At 41.3% G+C, this 15759-nt stretch overlaps 1 protein-coding gene across 2 annotated transcripts; it reads left to right on the top strand.

Annotated features, from left to right (window-relative positions):
• Positions 1-482: 482 nt before the first annotated feature.
• LOC143288199 (general transcription factor IIH subunit 3-like) lies at positions 483-15407 on the top strand. Of its 2 annotated transcripts, none has more exons than XM_076596525.1 (12): positions 483-547; positions 977-1056; positions 2094-2200; positions 3484-3635; positions 5248-5310; positions 6323-6381; positions 7943-8017; positions 8938-8991; positions 9489-9557; positions 11114-11249; positions 11850-11886; positions 15065-15407. In XM_076596525.1, the coding sequence occupies exons 1-12, from the start codon at positions 541-543 to the stop codon at positions 15126-15128; spliced, it is 903 nt and encodes a 300-aa protein (XP_076452640.1). In that variant the 5' UTR covers positions 483-540; the 3' UTR covers positions 15129-15407. The 2 variants fall into 2 exon arrangements, with proteins under 2 accessions (XP_076452640.1, XP_076452639.1); XM_076596524.1 differs by having other exon boundaries at positions 498-547; positions 2076-2200.
• The last annotated feature ends 352 nt before the right edge of the window (positions 15408-15759 follow it).

Raw genomic sequence — 15759 nt, 5'->3', positions numbered from 1 at the left:
GTCCGTGTAATACGGCCCGTATAACCTCAGCTGCAATACAAGGCAACTAGTAGCCCACACAACCCTGACAGCGGGCCCCAACACACGTCGCGCACTGCTGCTCAAATCTGGAGGCGGACGGTTTAAGAAGAGAACACATCAAAACACATTGATCATTCCACAACACATCTTTGATAAAAAAAAAAAAAAGCAAAAAAAAGCGCATTATCAGTCACAACTGTATGCATACATGTGTATCTGCTTGTTTTTGGATATTAATTTTTGAGAGGGATTAACGAGCCGGGGGAGTATCGACACGGGGGGGTATCGGGCTGACCCCACACTGTGTACGGTTGCACACAAACACACACACACAAACCATGCATTCCCCACACTGAGATAATACTCTCCCGTTTGATCTGACATTAACCATGAAACTCATCACTCTTTGGTTGACAAGGAGTGTTGTCCTTGACCAAAAGAATCACAGGCAAGCGCCTATTATTCAAAGGGAAATAATTCTAATTCACCTTCCGCATCTGGATGTGGTGAAATGTGAAGATGTCTGGTGAGGACTTGAGAATTATTTATTTAGATTTATCATTACATATGAATTAGTCTATGTTTTCTGTTTTTTTTACGGAGGAGATGGAGTTAGAGTGAAGGCGGGGTTGAGAACATTGTTTGGGCGTACTGCAGTTGGACATAATGATAGAATTATCTGTCTCGTGCTTTTCGGTTTCCCCCTTTCTCTTCGATTCGATATCGAACACATTATTTAATTTTAAACTTTATTCTTTATAAGAAATTGGGTGGAGCTGTGTATTTTACTCATGGTTATTTAATTATTGCAACAATTTGCTCATTGTGTATTCATTATTTCCCGTGCAATTTAATCTTGTTCTTTTTTTTTTTCTTTTTTTTTTTCTATTACAACAATACAAGTATTAGTAGATCGAGTAGGCGTTGCTGACGATGGTTGTCATGTGCTGTTCAGAGCAGAGTGTGAGCAGTCTGCTGGTTCTTGTGGTGGATACCAACCCTGTATGGTGGGGTTCTCGTGGCCAGGATGCGCAGGTATGACTTGTGAAACATGACAGCAGCATTATCTAGATTGACCTCTGTATGGTATGTGGGTGGGTGTGCATGTGTGTGTATGTCCTTGTGTGTGTGTGTGTGAGAGAGAGAGAGTATGTGTGTATGTGTTGTGTGCATATTTGTGTCTGTGTATGTCACTATGTGTGTCCGTGTGTGTGTGTGTGTGTGTGTGTGTGTGTGTGATGTTGTATACACACATGTTACCAAGACGTTTGGGGATGTAGAGGTGGGGAAGGAAAAAAGGAGATAGAAGTGAAAAAAATTAAGCCCTGTGTTAGAAGTTTCTTGACAGAATTGGTCAGAAAACATGTACACATGTACATTGTCACAATTGTGTGGCTTTAATTCTAAAATGTAATGGTCATTTTATGGTCCTCAGAACATAAAGATGATTCTAATTGAAAATTTGTATTCATGCTTTTTTCCCTTTACAATAATAGTTCATATTATGATAACAAACAGTATATATATATATTTTTTAATACACTGACTGATTAAGTAATTAGTTTGTAACTTGTACGGACAGCCTGAAACATAGACAAAGCCATCCCCTGCCCTCTTCTTTCCCCTCCTCCACTTCCACTCACACACACTCACAGTCACACACACCAGTGTGTGGGCATGTGTGCACACACAGACACACACTGACACACACACACACACACACACACACACAATCTGTGAATGTATGCATATAACATCATAAATTTATGTGTGCTGGAAAGAAAGAATAATATATAATATATGTATATTTTATGTATATATATATATATATATATATATATATATATATATATATATAATTATGTGAATGTGGGGGAGGGAGAGGTTGAAACTGACGAGGAGGCAGACAGACAGACAGCAGTACTTGATCACACCAGATCAAATCAGTGCTACATGTGTAATGATAATAATTAGATGGTGCAAGATTGACTGATTAAATCTGGTAATCATTTCTGTTATCGATAGCAGCACATGGTAATGAGTGACATTTCTAGGACCTGAATTCTCCACAGCTTCAGCTGTCCGAGTGTATAGACACTGCGCTGGTGTTTGCCAACGCCCATCTGATGCTGTCACACAGCAACAAACTGGCAGTGATTGCTGCCCACTCTGACACCAGGTAACATTTTATGTCGGTACAATAGTACAGACTGCATTGTCACATTCTTACATGTATCTTATATCATCAATACAAGTTTCTATATTGATAGTATATGCACATGCAATGAATGATGCATACGTCCAAAATTCTGCTGTGCTTGTGTTTGTATATGATTTGTTATTTTATGTTTGTACCTTTTTATGTTCTATCCCCCCTAGTATTCCTTGTGACCCTGGTACACTTCTACTCTAATTTCTGTTCTCTGGAGTGTTAATTATCAGTATTATATCTTATAGTACAGCACGCTTTGTCACATACTCTGTAACTAGATGCATAAAATTTGTGTAATTAATACTTTTTTCTATCTGATGTTACTGTGTGTTAACGTGAGGGAGCTTGATGCCAGTAACTACCTCATAATTATTGTCCTGTAATGGGGAGGGGAGGGAAGGTTGCAGGATTGTTGTATAATCAATACAGTGTCCATAAGGATCTGTGTTCGAATCCCAGTCTCCCCTTTTCCCCCTAAGTTTGACAGGAAAATCAAACTGCATGTCCAGTCTATCATTAGGTGATAAACCAAGGTCCGTATACAGCATGCACTTGACGTACTGAAGAACCCAGCAAGAAGGTTGTCCTCTGGCAAATTTGTTTAGAACTAATAGAAGAAACCCAGTCTAATAGGTACACAAATATTGCATGCACTCACCTGGTGGGTAAAAGGTGGAGATTTTGATGATCTCCCAGGTCAACAGATGTGCAGACCTGCTAGCGACTGAACCTGCTTCATGTGTATACACATGCAGAAGATCAAATATGCATGTTAAAGATCCTGTAATCCATGTCAGCGGTTGGTGGGTTATGAAAATATGAAACATACCCGACATACACCCTCCCACCCCTGAAAACCAAGTACAACTGCCTTCATAGCTGGGGTAAAAACTGTAATACAAGTATAAGCCCACTAGTGCAAACAAATGAATGTGGGAGTCGCAGCCCATGAACAAAAAAAGAAAGAAAAACAAAACAAAAAAACTTGTGTTTTGCTTTCTTTTGTAATGTAGAGTTTGTAATGCAGGAACAGAATAATTTTTGGTTCTCTTACATCAGTCAGCAAAGACAGAAATTGATTGGTAACATTATTTCACAAGTGGTATTGTATAGGCTGTTCTGCTCACATGACTGTCTTCATTCCCTTTGAATGTTTGTCAGTGGAAAGCACAGTCTGTGTCCATAGTAGCTAGAGATATTATTGAGCTCAGCGAGGAGCATAATTGACCTGAGTGACATGTGTCTTGCAGTCACTTTTTGTATCCAGTGCGGCAAGATGACCAGACACAGATGGAAACCGACAGCGGAGATGCCCCAACAAGTGCCCGAGATGGCAAATATGAGCTGTTCTCACAGGTGGAAGGCATCGTTAAACATGCAACAAAGCAGCTGGTTCTGAAAAGTAAGTGAATATCTTACAAAGCAGTCTTTGGCTGATGTCACTGAAGTTTGTGGGTTGTGCAATGGTGGGGACGGTCGTGGCGGTGCAGTGTGTTTGTGTTTAACGCATTTGTAGAGTAGACTGTACACACTTACTGGCTTATACTCCGGGATGGGGACACTTATTTATTATATGTATCATGTGTGACATGAGAATAACTGAAGGAATTACAAAGCCATTGAGTGATTGACCGAATGTTGTTGCAGTAATTTTTTACATGTCATTTTGTGACCATTTGAGGTACTTTTTATGTTGGCACACATGTGATGTGCTCATTGAAGTCACTTAAATGCTGTTTAGTTTCATTTTCTCCGCATAGGCGGATAGTAGTTTGCACAGGACAGGAATGTCAGACCCCTGCTGGAGTCTGCACTAGTTGGGTCACAGAAAGTATGTTATTTAAACATAATTTTAGATAGAAAATTTCCTTTTTTAAAAATTATTATGAACCTGTTCAGATGTTGTTGAGTCTCATTTTGGTTAAGATCTTTCTTTAACTCTCCCTTTACCTTCTCCCCCTGCTTCTTTGCTCTCCCTAACTTTCTTCAGGCAGGTTTCACTGTCTCTGCTTTGACACTCCCCTAGTTCAGTATGAAAAAAAAGAAAAAAAAAAAAGAGAGAGAGAAAAAAAAGGCTGCCATAGCACATTTCTTGGACATTTTTTCAAATCATGTGTAATGTTGGCATGTGGTGCTAGCGTGGCTGAGTGGAGTAAACACACACACAAGAAGTAGAGTTGCTTTCGCTGTTTATTGCGTACTCTTCCAGTGTTGTGTTGCTCGACTGCCGCCTCTCACACAATCTCGTTCTCTCTCAGATTCTCGTGCATGCTCATGTGTATCTGAACACTGTTCACTCTCTCACACATGGATATGTTGTTGATACAAGCAAAGGATAGCAAACACTTCAGTATTGAAAAATTGATGGACATCACACTCATTGGATTGTAAAGTGCTTAGAGCTTGCTTACGCTTGAATTATAGCACAATACGAAAAATGAAATGTTATATATTAAGTTATTATATTACTCACAGACGGGCGCAATAGCCGAGTGGTTAAAGCGTTGGACTGTCAATCTGAGGGTCCCGGGTTCGAATCATGGTGACGGCGCCTGGTGGGTAAAGGGTGGAGATTTTTACGATCTCCCAGGTCAACATATGTGCAGACCTGCTAGTGCCTGAACCCCCTTCATGTGTATATGCAAGCAGAAGATCAAATACGCACGTTAAAGATCCTGTAATCCATGTCAGCGTTCGATGGGTTATGGAAACAAGAACATACCCAGCATGCACACCCCTGAAAACGGAGTATGGCTGCCTGCATGGCGGGATAAAAACGGTCATACATGTAAAAGCCCACTCGTGTGCATACGAGTGAAAGCAGAAGAAGAAGAAGATAATACTCACAGCCATCTCTGCCTCACAAATCCATTATGTTGACGGTCGGCGTCGATCACCATCCCAGCAAAATAACACTGAGTTTTCGTCAGAATGAAATGTAACGAAACCATCCGAAGAATTTTCTTGGGAAATTGGAACTGATTTTTTTTTTTTTTTTTTTTTTCAAATTTCAGATTTGGAGGGAGAAGTGTCCCCAAACTCTGTAGTTGCAGGTGCCCTGGCCATGGCCCTATGCTGTATCCTTTTCTCTCGGAAGTCTCCACACTGCTCATACAAGTGCACCGATATAGACAGACGACACTTTTTTTTCTGTTTGATTTTGATTGTTTTTAATTGAAAAAAAATTCATGTGGAGACACATTCACACACATTTGCTGGCACACACAAGCACGACAAATGCTTGCACTTACCCACTTGCTTGCACGCATGCATGCATATGCGCGCACGCACACACGCACACACACACAATTACATGTATATGCACACACATATACACACATAAGAGCATAAACACACAGAGAGCTACATATTCATGCACAGACACACACACACACACGTGTGCGCGCGCACACATACACACATACACACACACAAACTCACACACGCACACACACACACACACACACACACACACACATTCCCCCATCAACCCCTCACCTGTACATTTGTCTGTCACCTGATTGCTTTTTCAATTCTGTATCTCATGAATAAATAAAAATAATGTATAGCTATCAATCTATCTATCTCAGAGATGGATCTATAGATACCTGGTGGATTTGTATTTGTATTTCTTTTTATCACATCAGATTTCTCTGAAATTCGGGCTGCTCTCCCCAGGGAGACCGTGTCGCTACACTACAGCGCCACCCATTTTTTTGTATTTTTTCCTGCGTGTACTTTTATTTGTTTTCCCTATGGAAGTGGATTTTTCTACAGAATTTTGCCAGGAACAACCCTTTTGTTGCCATGGGTTCTTTTACATGCGCTAAATGCATGCTGCATCGGTTTATCGTCTCATCCGAATGACTAGCGTCCAGACCACCACTCAAGGTCTAGTGGAGGGGGAGAAAATATCGGCGGCTGAACCGTGATTCAAACCAGCGCACTCAGATTCTCTCGCTTCCAAGGCGGACGTGTTACCTCTAGGCCATCACTCCACATTGTCCATCTTACAGATTCATCAGAAATATGTGGCATAGAGCACTGATGTATGTAGCAGTTACACTAAGCCTTGATAACATGAACCAGATATCCACAGACTAGAGAAAGAGTGCACTATTGGGGAGAAACTGTCCTCTCGTATACTGGTGAGTGTTGTACTATCTTTTTGTTTGTTTAAACTTTAAAAAAAATTTTGCAAAGACATGTATACAATATACAGAGAACAGTATGAACAAAACAGTATAAACAAACTGTAACATCCAGTAGAGAAAAAAACAAAATCAGAAGTATAATAAATATATATATATATATATATATATATATCTATGTATATATAAAAAAGAAAGCAACAAAGCAAAACCAAAACACACACACACACACAAACACACACACACACACACACACACACTCTCTCTCTCTCACATACACACATTTAACGACTTGTCCAATCATTCAATCAATCAATATTGACACATTATTGAGGGCAGTAGTGATGATGGTTTCAATGACTATGATGCTTGTGATAGCAGTAGATTAAATAATAATATTAAGATGCTATTGATAATAATGAGACCAGTTATAACATAGCAATAGCTTCAATTATATCAGCTATTACAGTTTGTGTGTTTGTTTATGGCTTTGTAAGACAGTTTGATGGAATGAGATCCTGTCAGCCGCATTGAACTGACACGTCCTGTGAGCCAACTTGAATTGAATCTTTCAGTGAAGTCATTTGTTTGTTACAATGTTTTGCTTTGTTTTTCACAGTACATCTGACACCATGACTTGCTTGGGTATTTGTTTTACTGATGAGATATAATCTGTCACACACTCTTAATTGATGAACGCTCAGACGGAATCATGATGACTATAATCTTCATTCTGGTATCAAGGGTGGCCATTCATCCTTCTGGATACTTCGTGTAAGTAGCTCTCAGGTAAATATGCCTGCAGGAAATGCCTCCTAGCTCTCAGATGAATATGCCTGCAGGAAATGCCTCCTTGTTCTCAGATGAATATGCCTGCAGGAAATGCCTCCTAGTTCTCAGAAAAATATGCCTGCAGGAAATGCCTCCTAGCTCTCGGATGAATATGCCTGCAGGAAATGCCTCCTAGTTCTCAGATGAATATGCCTGCAGGAAATTCCTCCTAGCTCTCAGATAAATACGCCTGCAGGAAATGCCTCCTAGCTCTCAGATGAATATGCCTGCAGGAAATGCCTCCTAGTTCTCAGAAAAATATGCCTGCAGGACCTCCTTGTTCTCAGATAAATATGCCTGCAGGAAATGCCTCCTTGTTCTCAGAAAAATATGCCTGCAGGAAATGCCTCCTAGTTCTCAGAAAAATATGCCTGCTGGAAATGCCTCCTAGCTCTCAGATAAATATGCCTGCAGGAAATGCCTCCTAGCTCTCAGAAAAATATGCCTGCGGGAAATGCATCAACGCGACATAGTTCCTGTTTATGTCGGAAGCAGGATTGTGATACAAGCTGTAATCGTTGCAGATTGTTGTCGTAACTTTCATGCCTCCCACCCTTTGAGTTGTGTGGCTGAGTCGTATACTCTTTGTTGCTTGTATTTTTGGGGGGAGGGGGGGCAGGGGGGGCGGAGGTTGTGTTCTTGTTTTTAGTTGTTTTTTTTCTGTTTTGTTGTTTTTTGAGTTGTGGAGAAGTGACTGAAGTATTCTACATTGGGGGTTGTTTTTCAGGTGTTGAAAGGCGCTGAGGACAATCCTTCACAGTACATGAATTTCATGAACGCCGTGTTCACTGCACAGAAACAGGTAGATCCAAGTCCTGTGTGCCAGTGTTGTTTCCCATTTCTTCTCCTTGTGTGTGTGTGTGTGTGTGTCCCCCAGACATGCCTACCTTCTTGATTTGTTTATATTGGTTCTGGAAAAAAAACCCAAAAAGTGTCACCCTGTTATGAAAATATGAAAAATTTGTTTATGTTCAGAGAAAAAACAACAACAAAAAACGTATGCAGTTGATTTCTTCAGTCAATCACAATGGCAGCTTAGATTCACATGCACCCGCATTCTTGTTGGAACTGGAAATTTAAAGGTGGAGATATTTTCCCGCATCTCCCAGGTCAACATACATGCAGACCTGCAAGCACCTGAACTCCCTTTTGTGTATGCATGAAGAAGGGGGGGGGGGAGGGGGGGGGGGGGGGCAGGTTGAAGACCATGTAATCCATGTCAGCATTTAGTTGGTGATGGAAACATGATCATAACCCAACAGGTACACCTCTGGAAATGGAGCATGGCTGTGTGGAGTATGGGGTAAAAAAACAGTCCTGCATGTGAAAGCCTGTCCATATGGACATACCAGAGTAACTTGCCCTTGCGCCCACTAGCTGCACTGTGTTGGCCTCTGCCTTTTTGTGTGTATTCTGTGGTTCCTCTGTTTTTGATCTGGACATTTTTTATATATGTGTGTGTGTGTGTGCGTCATTTTTTTCCAAAATAGCCTCCCTTCCCTGCCTCTCCCTTGTCTCCAGCTTCTCCAGTTTTAGAGTTATGTATGCGTGTGAATGACTGGTACGAAAGCGCTTTGATTTGTCTCTGCACAAGATTCAGCGCTGTATAAATACCATTATTATTATGATTATTATTACCAGTGAATGCGGGAGTCATAGCTCTTGAATGCAGACGAAGAGGAAGAAGCTACACATTGTGACACTGGATGTAATGTGTTGCAGAATGTTGTGATCGACGCTTGCGTATTGGAGAAGGATTCAGGCCTGCTCCAACAGGTGAGGCTTATTTCTTTGAAACTTGTGTGTCAGGTGATTGATTGAAAAAAAAAAGAATAAATAAACAGCAAATGTTGTTGAGTCTCTCATGCTGTTGCTCATAGTTGAGTGTGTGTGTGCATGCATGTTTGAGTGGTGCCGCCCCCTTTTTTTTCTTTATTTTTGTTTGTTTGTTTTTCTTTCTGCAAGTGTATTCGTTTTACTGTCAGAGTGGAATTTTTCTGTGCAGAATTTTGTCAGAGATAATAATAGACCTTTGGTTGTTGTAGGTTCTTTTATGCGGGCTAAGTGTGTGCTGTTGTTTTAGAGGGTGGTTTTAACATTAGAGGGCGATGGGATCTGTATCTGACCTCTCTTCTTTTGAGACGAAATCTTACCATTTGATGCTAAAGATCTTTGCACAGGCACTTGGTGTTGCAGGCTGCAGGTTGGGTGAAAAAAAAGAAGTCAAAAAACCCCAACATTTGCTGATCTTTTTTCTTTTTTTCTTTTTTCAGGCCTGTGACATTTCAGGCGGTATCTACCTGAAGGTTCCCCAGGAGACTGCCCTCTTGCAGTATTTGTTGGTGAGTCGATTTCGGGTCTGTCTCACTGTTGTCGTCTTTCTTTGGTGTGTCTTGTCAGTTCCTCCCAGTTTTTCTGCCGCTTTCATTGGTTTTAGACACTTGTTTTTCTCACTCTCTTTCTTGTACTGCTGTGTTACAGAATGTGTGTGTGATGTGTGTGTGTGTGTGAGAAAGAGAGAGAGTGTGGGTGTTGTTTTTAAAGGGTCCATATCTGTGTAAATGTGGAGCAGGTAATTGCACGTTGAGTGCATGGCTACCTTTTTGATAGTGATGAAATGTATGAAAGGGTGAATGATACAAAGCAGCTTAGTTACAGAGACATGATATTTACCACATATAAACTTCTTGGTGTACTGGTCCATGGTACGTGTAGTCGACATGTGCTTCTGTAGAGTAGACAGGGATATAATTCAGATTACTGAGATTTGGGAATAGACATGGGTAATGCACATGATTTGGAAAAGATAAGGGTAATTTACATGACTGAGAATCATTAGTAGACAATGATTATTTACATGACTGACAATTTTGTTGACAGGGAAAACAAAGCAACCACATTTGTGTGTGTGTGTGTGTGTGTGTGTGTGTGTGTGTGTGTGTGTGTGTGTGTGTACTAGACACTGCAAGAAGCTTCTGTGTTTAATTGAAAACCTGCATTGCATAATTAAAGCACATGGTGATCTGGTCCTTTTGAACAGATTTGATTTGAGCAGATTAAGCAACATGTACATGCTTTTTTCTGTCCATAAATGGTATGAGCTGACAAAGTAGATATTAACAAATGAAATCAGGACAGTGCTTCGGAATAAGAACGTTCTTGTACCCAGTGCTTGTAAGGGGGAAGCTGGTGCTGACTGAGTTATCTCCTACCTGGAGTTTAAAGAGGAGATTTGAAACTAAAAGGTGAAATTTCCTATAGCCTTTCACAGCCACTGGGGCAGTGAATTATTGTCCACTGGGTCTAGGATTCGGCACAGGAAGGCAGGGCCCAATCCTTCCTGCCAGCTGTTTTAACTCACTCAGTACTGCCAGTCCTCTCATCTCCTTTACACAGACCCCTCGGATGTCCAGTGGGTGTCTGAATGACCCAACCTTTAGCTTCCGTCGTCAGAATTGTGGTATTCTTTGTCAGCATTCAACTCTTCAGTATGAGAGCCTTCCGCTTGTAATATTTTGATAGTGGTAATTGGGGTGAAACGCTGTTAACGTCTTCTCTTTCGCCGTTCGTAACAATTTCATTTCATTTTATGTTATTGTTTTACACAAACTGTGGTAGACTCTCAAGGCTGTGAGTCCCAGTGCATTTTGTTGTTTATGCGTAGCTCAGGCATATGAGGCATTTGGTCCTTATTGTTAGTTCGTTTTTGTTTTTTTCTTTTTTGTTTTTTTAAGCAGTCCGCTTGCTCTGAGCTACGAGGTCACTCACCCTGCACTAACCTCCCCCTGTATACGCACCAGCCATGAGTACATTCTTGTTCCAAAGAACTATTTTGATTCTGATTTCGTTTATTCTCACCTTGAAAGCTGAAACTCTCGCTCTCTCTCTCTGCGCTCAGTGGCTGTTTCTCCCCGACCCCACGGTCCGATCCAAGCTGACGCTGCCACCACGGGCACAGGTGGATTATCGTGCTGCCTGCTTCTGTCATCGGCACCTCATCGACATTGGCTATGTGTGCTCCGTCTGTCTCTCCAGTAAGTCGTAAGGCAGTGTCTGCTTTGTGTATGTGTGTGTGTGTGTGGGTGGCTGGGTGGGTGTGTATTTGTGTATGTGTGTGTGTGTGTGTGTGATATCAGTTATGTTTAAGTTCACGGAGCACTTTTTTTTTGTTGTTTGTTTTTTTTGTTGAGATACAAGGGTTATTTTTCAATATGATAATACTTATAATAGTAATAATAAGATAAAGAACAATAACAAATAATAAAGAACAAGATAAACAAGATACCAAATGTCACATCATGGCATGTATTCATGTTGACATAGCTTCAAGGAACACCAGTTTTTGTTTTTGTTTTTTAATAAAGTGTTATTAAAGGATTAATATAATTATGTTATCCATTACCTGTGGCAGCTTACTTCTTTTATCAAAACGGAGCACATATTTTCTTTCCTTTCTTTACATTTGTTCCCCCTCTGTTGTGTGTTTGTATATATATATATATATATATATATATATATATATATATATATAGAGAGAGAGAGAGAGAGAGAGAGAGAGAGAGATTTTATAATTATATGTATGTGAATGTGTGTATATAAAAATTTCCATGGATTTATGTATGCTTGTGTTGCAGTTTTCTGCATGTTCAGTCCCATCTGCTCCACATGCCAGTAAGTACTCAGCCTGTGTCAGTGCTACCATTGCATCCAGTAGTGTGATTTATATATTAAGAAATTTTTTTTAGTTATTATTTTTATTTTTTCATTTTTTTTACAACTGACAGTGTGTTCAGTTCAGTAATTCAAAGAGGCGTCACTGTTTGGTCGGACAAGTCCATATACGCTACACCACACCTGCTAAGCAGATGCCTGACCAGCAGTGTAACCAAACGCGGTTAGTCAGGCCTTGAGGAATAAAACAGAAAAAAATGCATAAACAAATAAATGGATCCATTTTGTCACTGCTGACAGTCAGATCCTATTCATTAATTTTCACTCCTCTCGCTTAAGTCACTCAGTACGGCCAGTCCTCTCTTCTCCTCTACACAGACCCCTCGGATGTCCAGTGGGTGTCTGAGTGACCCAACCTTTAGCTTCCGTCGTCAGAATTGTGGTATTCTTTGTCAACATTCACCTCTTCAGTATAAGAGCGTTCCGCTTGCAATATTTTGATGATGGTAATTGGGGTGAAACGCTGTTAACGTCGTCTCTTTCGCCGTTCGTATGGAGAGAGTTAAGCCTCCAGCAGACCACTGAGGCTATGTCAGAGCTGTAGTAAAGTACATTCAGAACCCAAACTACAGAAAGAAATCAGATGTTTCAAAACCCGTGGTACATGTTCTGAAAACATGACACCTACACTTCAGTTACATTATCTTCAGAAAACTTGTCGAGGGAAAGATTTGCTTCATCATAATTTTTTTTTTTTTTTCCGATTTTTGGGAAGGGGGGAGGGTGTGGGGTGGTTCCACAGTACCATGAAACAAAATAAGTCAGTGCTTGTGGAATGATAACCAATTACAGTTAAATTTTTTCAAAATGTTCATCCATTACCCTTTTCATTCTGTGTACGTGCTTCAGAGGGGCTGCAGCACTGGCAGAATCGGTAAGGTGTTGGCCTTCTGATCTAGTGTTCCCCAGTGATCAGGGTTTGAGGCCCTGTTTTGTCACTGTGTTGTGTCCTTGAGAAAGGAACCTGTCATGGACAACATGATGGTTCCGCTGTTTTTTGTTTTCTTTTACATTTACGGAGGGGTTCGAATCTGTCTCATCCCCTCTTTCTTCTCTCATGGCAGGCAAAGTTGGCGGAGGCTGGTGGGTGGCTGGATTATTTTAGAGGCAGGTGTGTTGCTGATGTACGTGCACGATGTTTTTCATTGTGCATGTTCCCTTTGGTGGTTGGGCATTCGAGCGTGGAGAGATTGTGTTGTCGTATCATGTTTTGTATGTTTCATAAGTGTCTCGTGCAACTGAACAAAAAAATATACAGGAAATTGAGTGAGCGAAGTTTTAGTACTTCCAATGCTCCTCACCGGTTTTTCCTATCTTCGCTTGAAGGGAGTCAGTCCTTGGAGAAGGACGGTGATGGAACCAGCGCTGATCGGCTGCTGTTCGTTGTTTCCCTCTGTAAACGACTTCATGTCCGCCAGATGGGACTGCATGTGTTCTTCGTTTCTCTAGTTCTTCGTAAGCACCCGTTCGTTCATCAACAGAACACTGTGCGTTGGCCAGTGGGTGGTTTTTGTCCTTCAGTCCAGTCAGTGAGCCTCCACGCTTGACAGCATTGTGGTCAGGGTTTCTGCCTTGCGCGTGTCTTCGAGGTGTTGGTGCCTCTGTTCAGTCATGTCGCTCTGGGCCACCCGCCTCTCGGTGCCGGCGACAGATCCGCTGAGGGCTCCGTTGATATTCCTTACTGAGGGCCTGTCTTCAGTCCGCCAGCGTCAGCAACAGTTCTGTGTTCATGTGTCGGATATTCTATTGTGAACAAACAAAAAGACCATTCTGTGCTTCCAGTTTAGCTTATTTTATTTTATTTTATTTTCCAAAGTCTCCTGGACAGTTGTCGTTCCTGACGTTTGTTTTCATAATACTTACCTGCGGAGGGAGAGGGAGAGAAAGCTGGACTAAAAATACAACCACATACCTTTTTTGATATTGGTGAGAGTGAGGCTGAGGTGCAGTGCCTTCAAGAGGATCTAATGACTGTGTGATCTTTCTTATCAGTACCCTTGTGGTACTGTGTGAAGAATAAGGCTGCATTTCTGCTGTCGGTTTTTGTTGTTGTTGTTTTTTGTTTGTTTGCTCTTTAGAATTTTTTTTTTATACATCGATAGATATATACATACATTCATTAAATGCATTACATAATTTCACTTCTGCCTGGGCTTGTGTTGTGGCGTCTGTCGTGGGGTATCGTGGAGCGGGTGCATGTCTGCTTTAGCACGTGTGACAGCGCTGTACTCCGATTTTCCTCAGTTCACCTCACGTGTGAATGGGGTACCCAACCTCAGTTTCTGTTTGTGTTACAGTGGGTACAGGATGGGTTAGGCGTCCTACTTCTGATACGGTGTTCACCACTGTTCAGGGTTTGAGGGCCTGTGATAGAGTGTTCACCACTGTTCATGGTTTGAGGGCCTGTGATAGAGTGTTCACCACTGTTCAGGGTTTGAGGCCCTGTGATACAGTGTTCACCACTGTTCAGGGTTTGAGGGCCTGTGATACAGTGTTCACCACTGTTCAGGGTTTGAGGGCCTGTGATAGAGTGTTCACCACTGTTCAGGGTTTGAGGGCTGTGATAGAGTGTTCACCACTGTTCATGGTTTGAGGGCTTTGATAGAGTGTTCACCACTGTTCATGGTTTGAGGGCCTGTGATAGAGTGTTCACCACTGTTCATGGTTTGAGGGCTTTGATAGAGTGTTCACCACTGTTCATGGTTTGAGGGCCTGTGATAGTGTTCACCATTGTTCAGGGTTTGAGGGCCTGTTCACCACTGTTCATGGTTTGAGGGCCTGTGATAGAGTGTTCACCACTGTTCATGGTTGGAGGCCCCATGATAGTGTGTCCTTGGGGAAAGTCTTTTTACTCCGATCTTCCTCACCCCACCTCTCGTGTGTGAATGGGTGCCCGACATGGGCCGATGAAGATCAAGAACAGCAGGAGAGGATTGGGCCCCCGCCTTCTGTTGCCAAGCCCTAGATAACAGTGGATAAGAAATTACTGGCCCAGTGGTTGTGGAAGGCTTGTAGGACCTTTTAACCTTTCAATGTACAAAAGTTGCAAAAGATGATGTTTTATCTGTTAAATGTTTGCTGGTGGATATTTGTACAACTTTTTTTTTTTTTGTTACAGAACCACATTCAAGATCCTTGGTCCTCCAAAATCTGCCAAAAAGAAATCCAAGAAGTCAACTTGATAAAAGAGGGAGAGAGAATGAATGAATGAATGAATGAATCTTATTTTGCAAAGGTGGATAGATGAGTAAGTTGGCCACAGAGAGAGAGAGAGAGATAGAATGAATGAATGAATGAATCTTATTTTGCAGTGGTGGATAGGTCAGTAAGTTGGCCACAGAGAGAGACAGAAAGAGAGAGAGAATGAATGAATGAATGAATGAATGAATGAATTAATCTTATTTTGCAATGGTGAATAGGTCAATAAGTTGGCCACAGAGAGAGAGAGAGAGAGAGAGAGAGAATAAATAAACACATGAATGAATCATTATTGCGTTATGGGATATACATCAGCAAGTCAGACACAAAGAGAATGAATGCATAAATGAATCCATCCACAGAGAAATCTGTTGTGATAAAAAGAAATACAAATACAAATGTTCTGCAATGGTGGATATTACATCAGCAAGTTGGCTACACAGAGAGAGTATGCATGAATGAATAAATGTTAATTCTGCAATGGTTGGGTGTATGAGAATATTGGCCAGGGAGAGAGAGAAAGAGCAAATGCATGTGCCTGTTTTGCTGTCTTGCTGTGTGTGTGCGAATGTGTGTGTGTGTGTGTGTGTGTAAATGTGTATATTGCATCGTTTC

The sequence above is a fragment of the Babylonia areolata genome, chromosome 12 (assembly GCF_041734735.1).
Source record: "Babylonia areolata isolate BAREFJ2019XMU chromosome 12, ASM4173473v1, whole genome shotgun sequence".
Lineage (NCBI taxonomy): Eukaryota > Metazoa > Mollusca > Gastropoda > Neogastropoda > Buccinidae > Babylonia > Babylonia areolata.
Note: the sequence above shows the minus strand (reverse complement) of the source record. Positions and strands in the feature narration are given on the sequence as shown.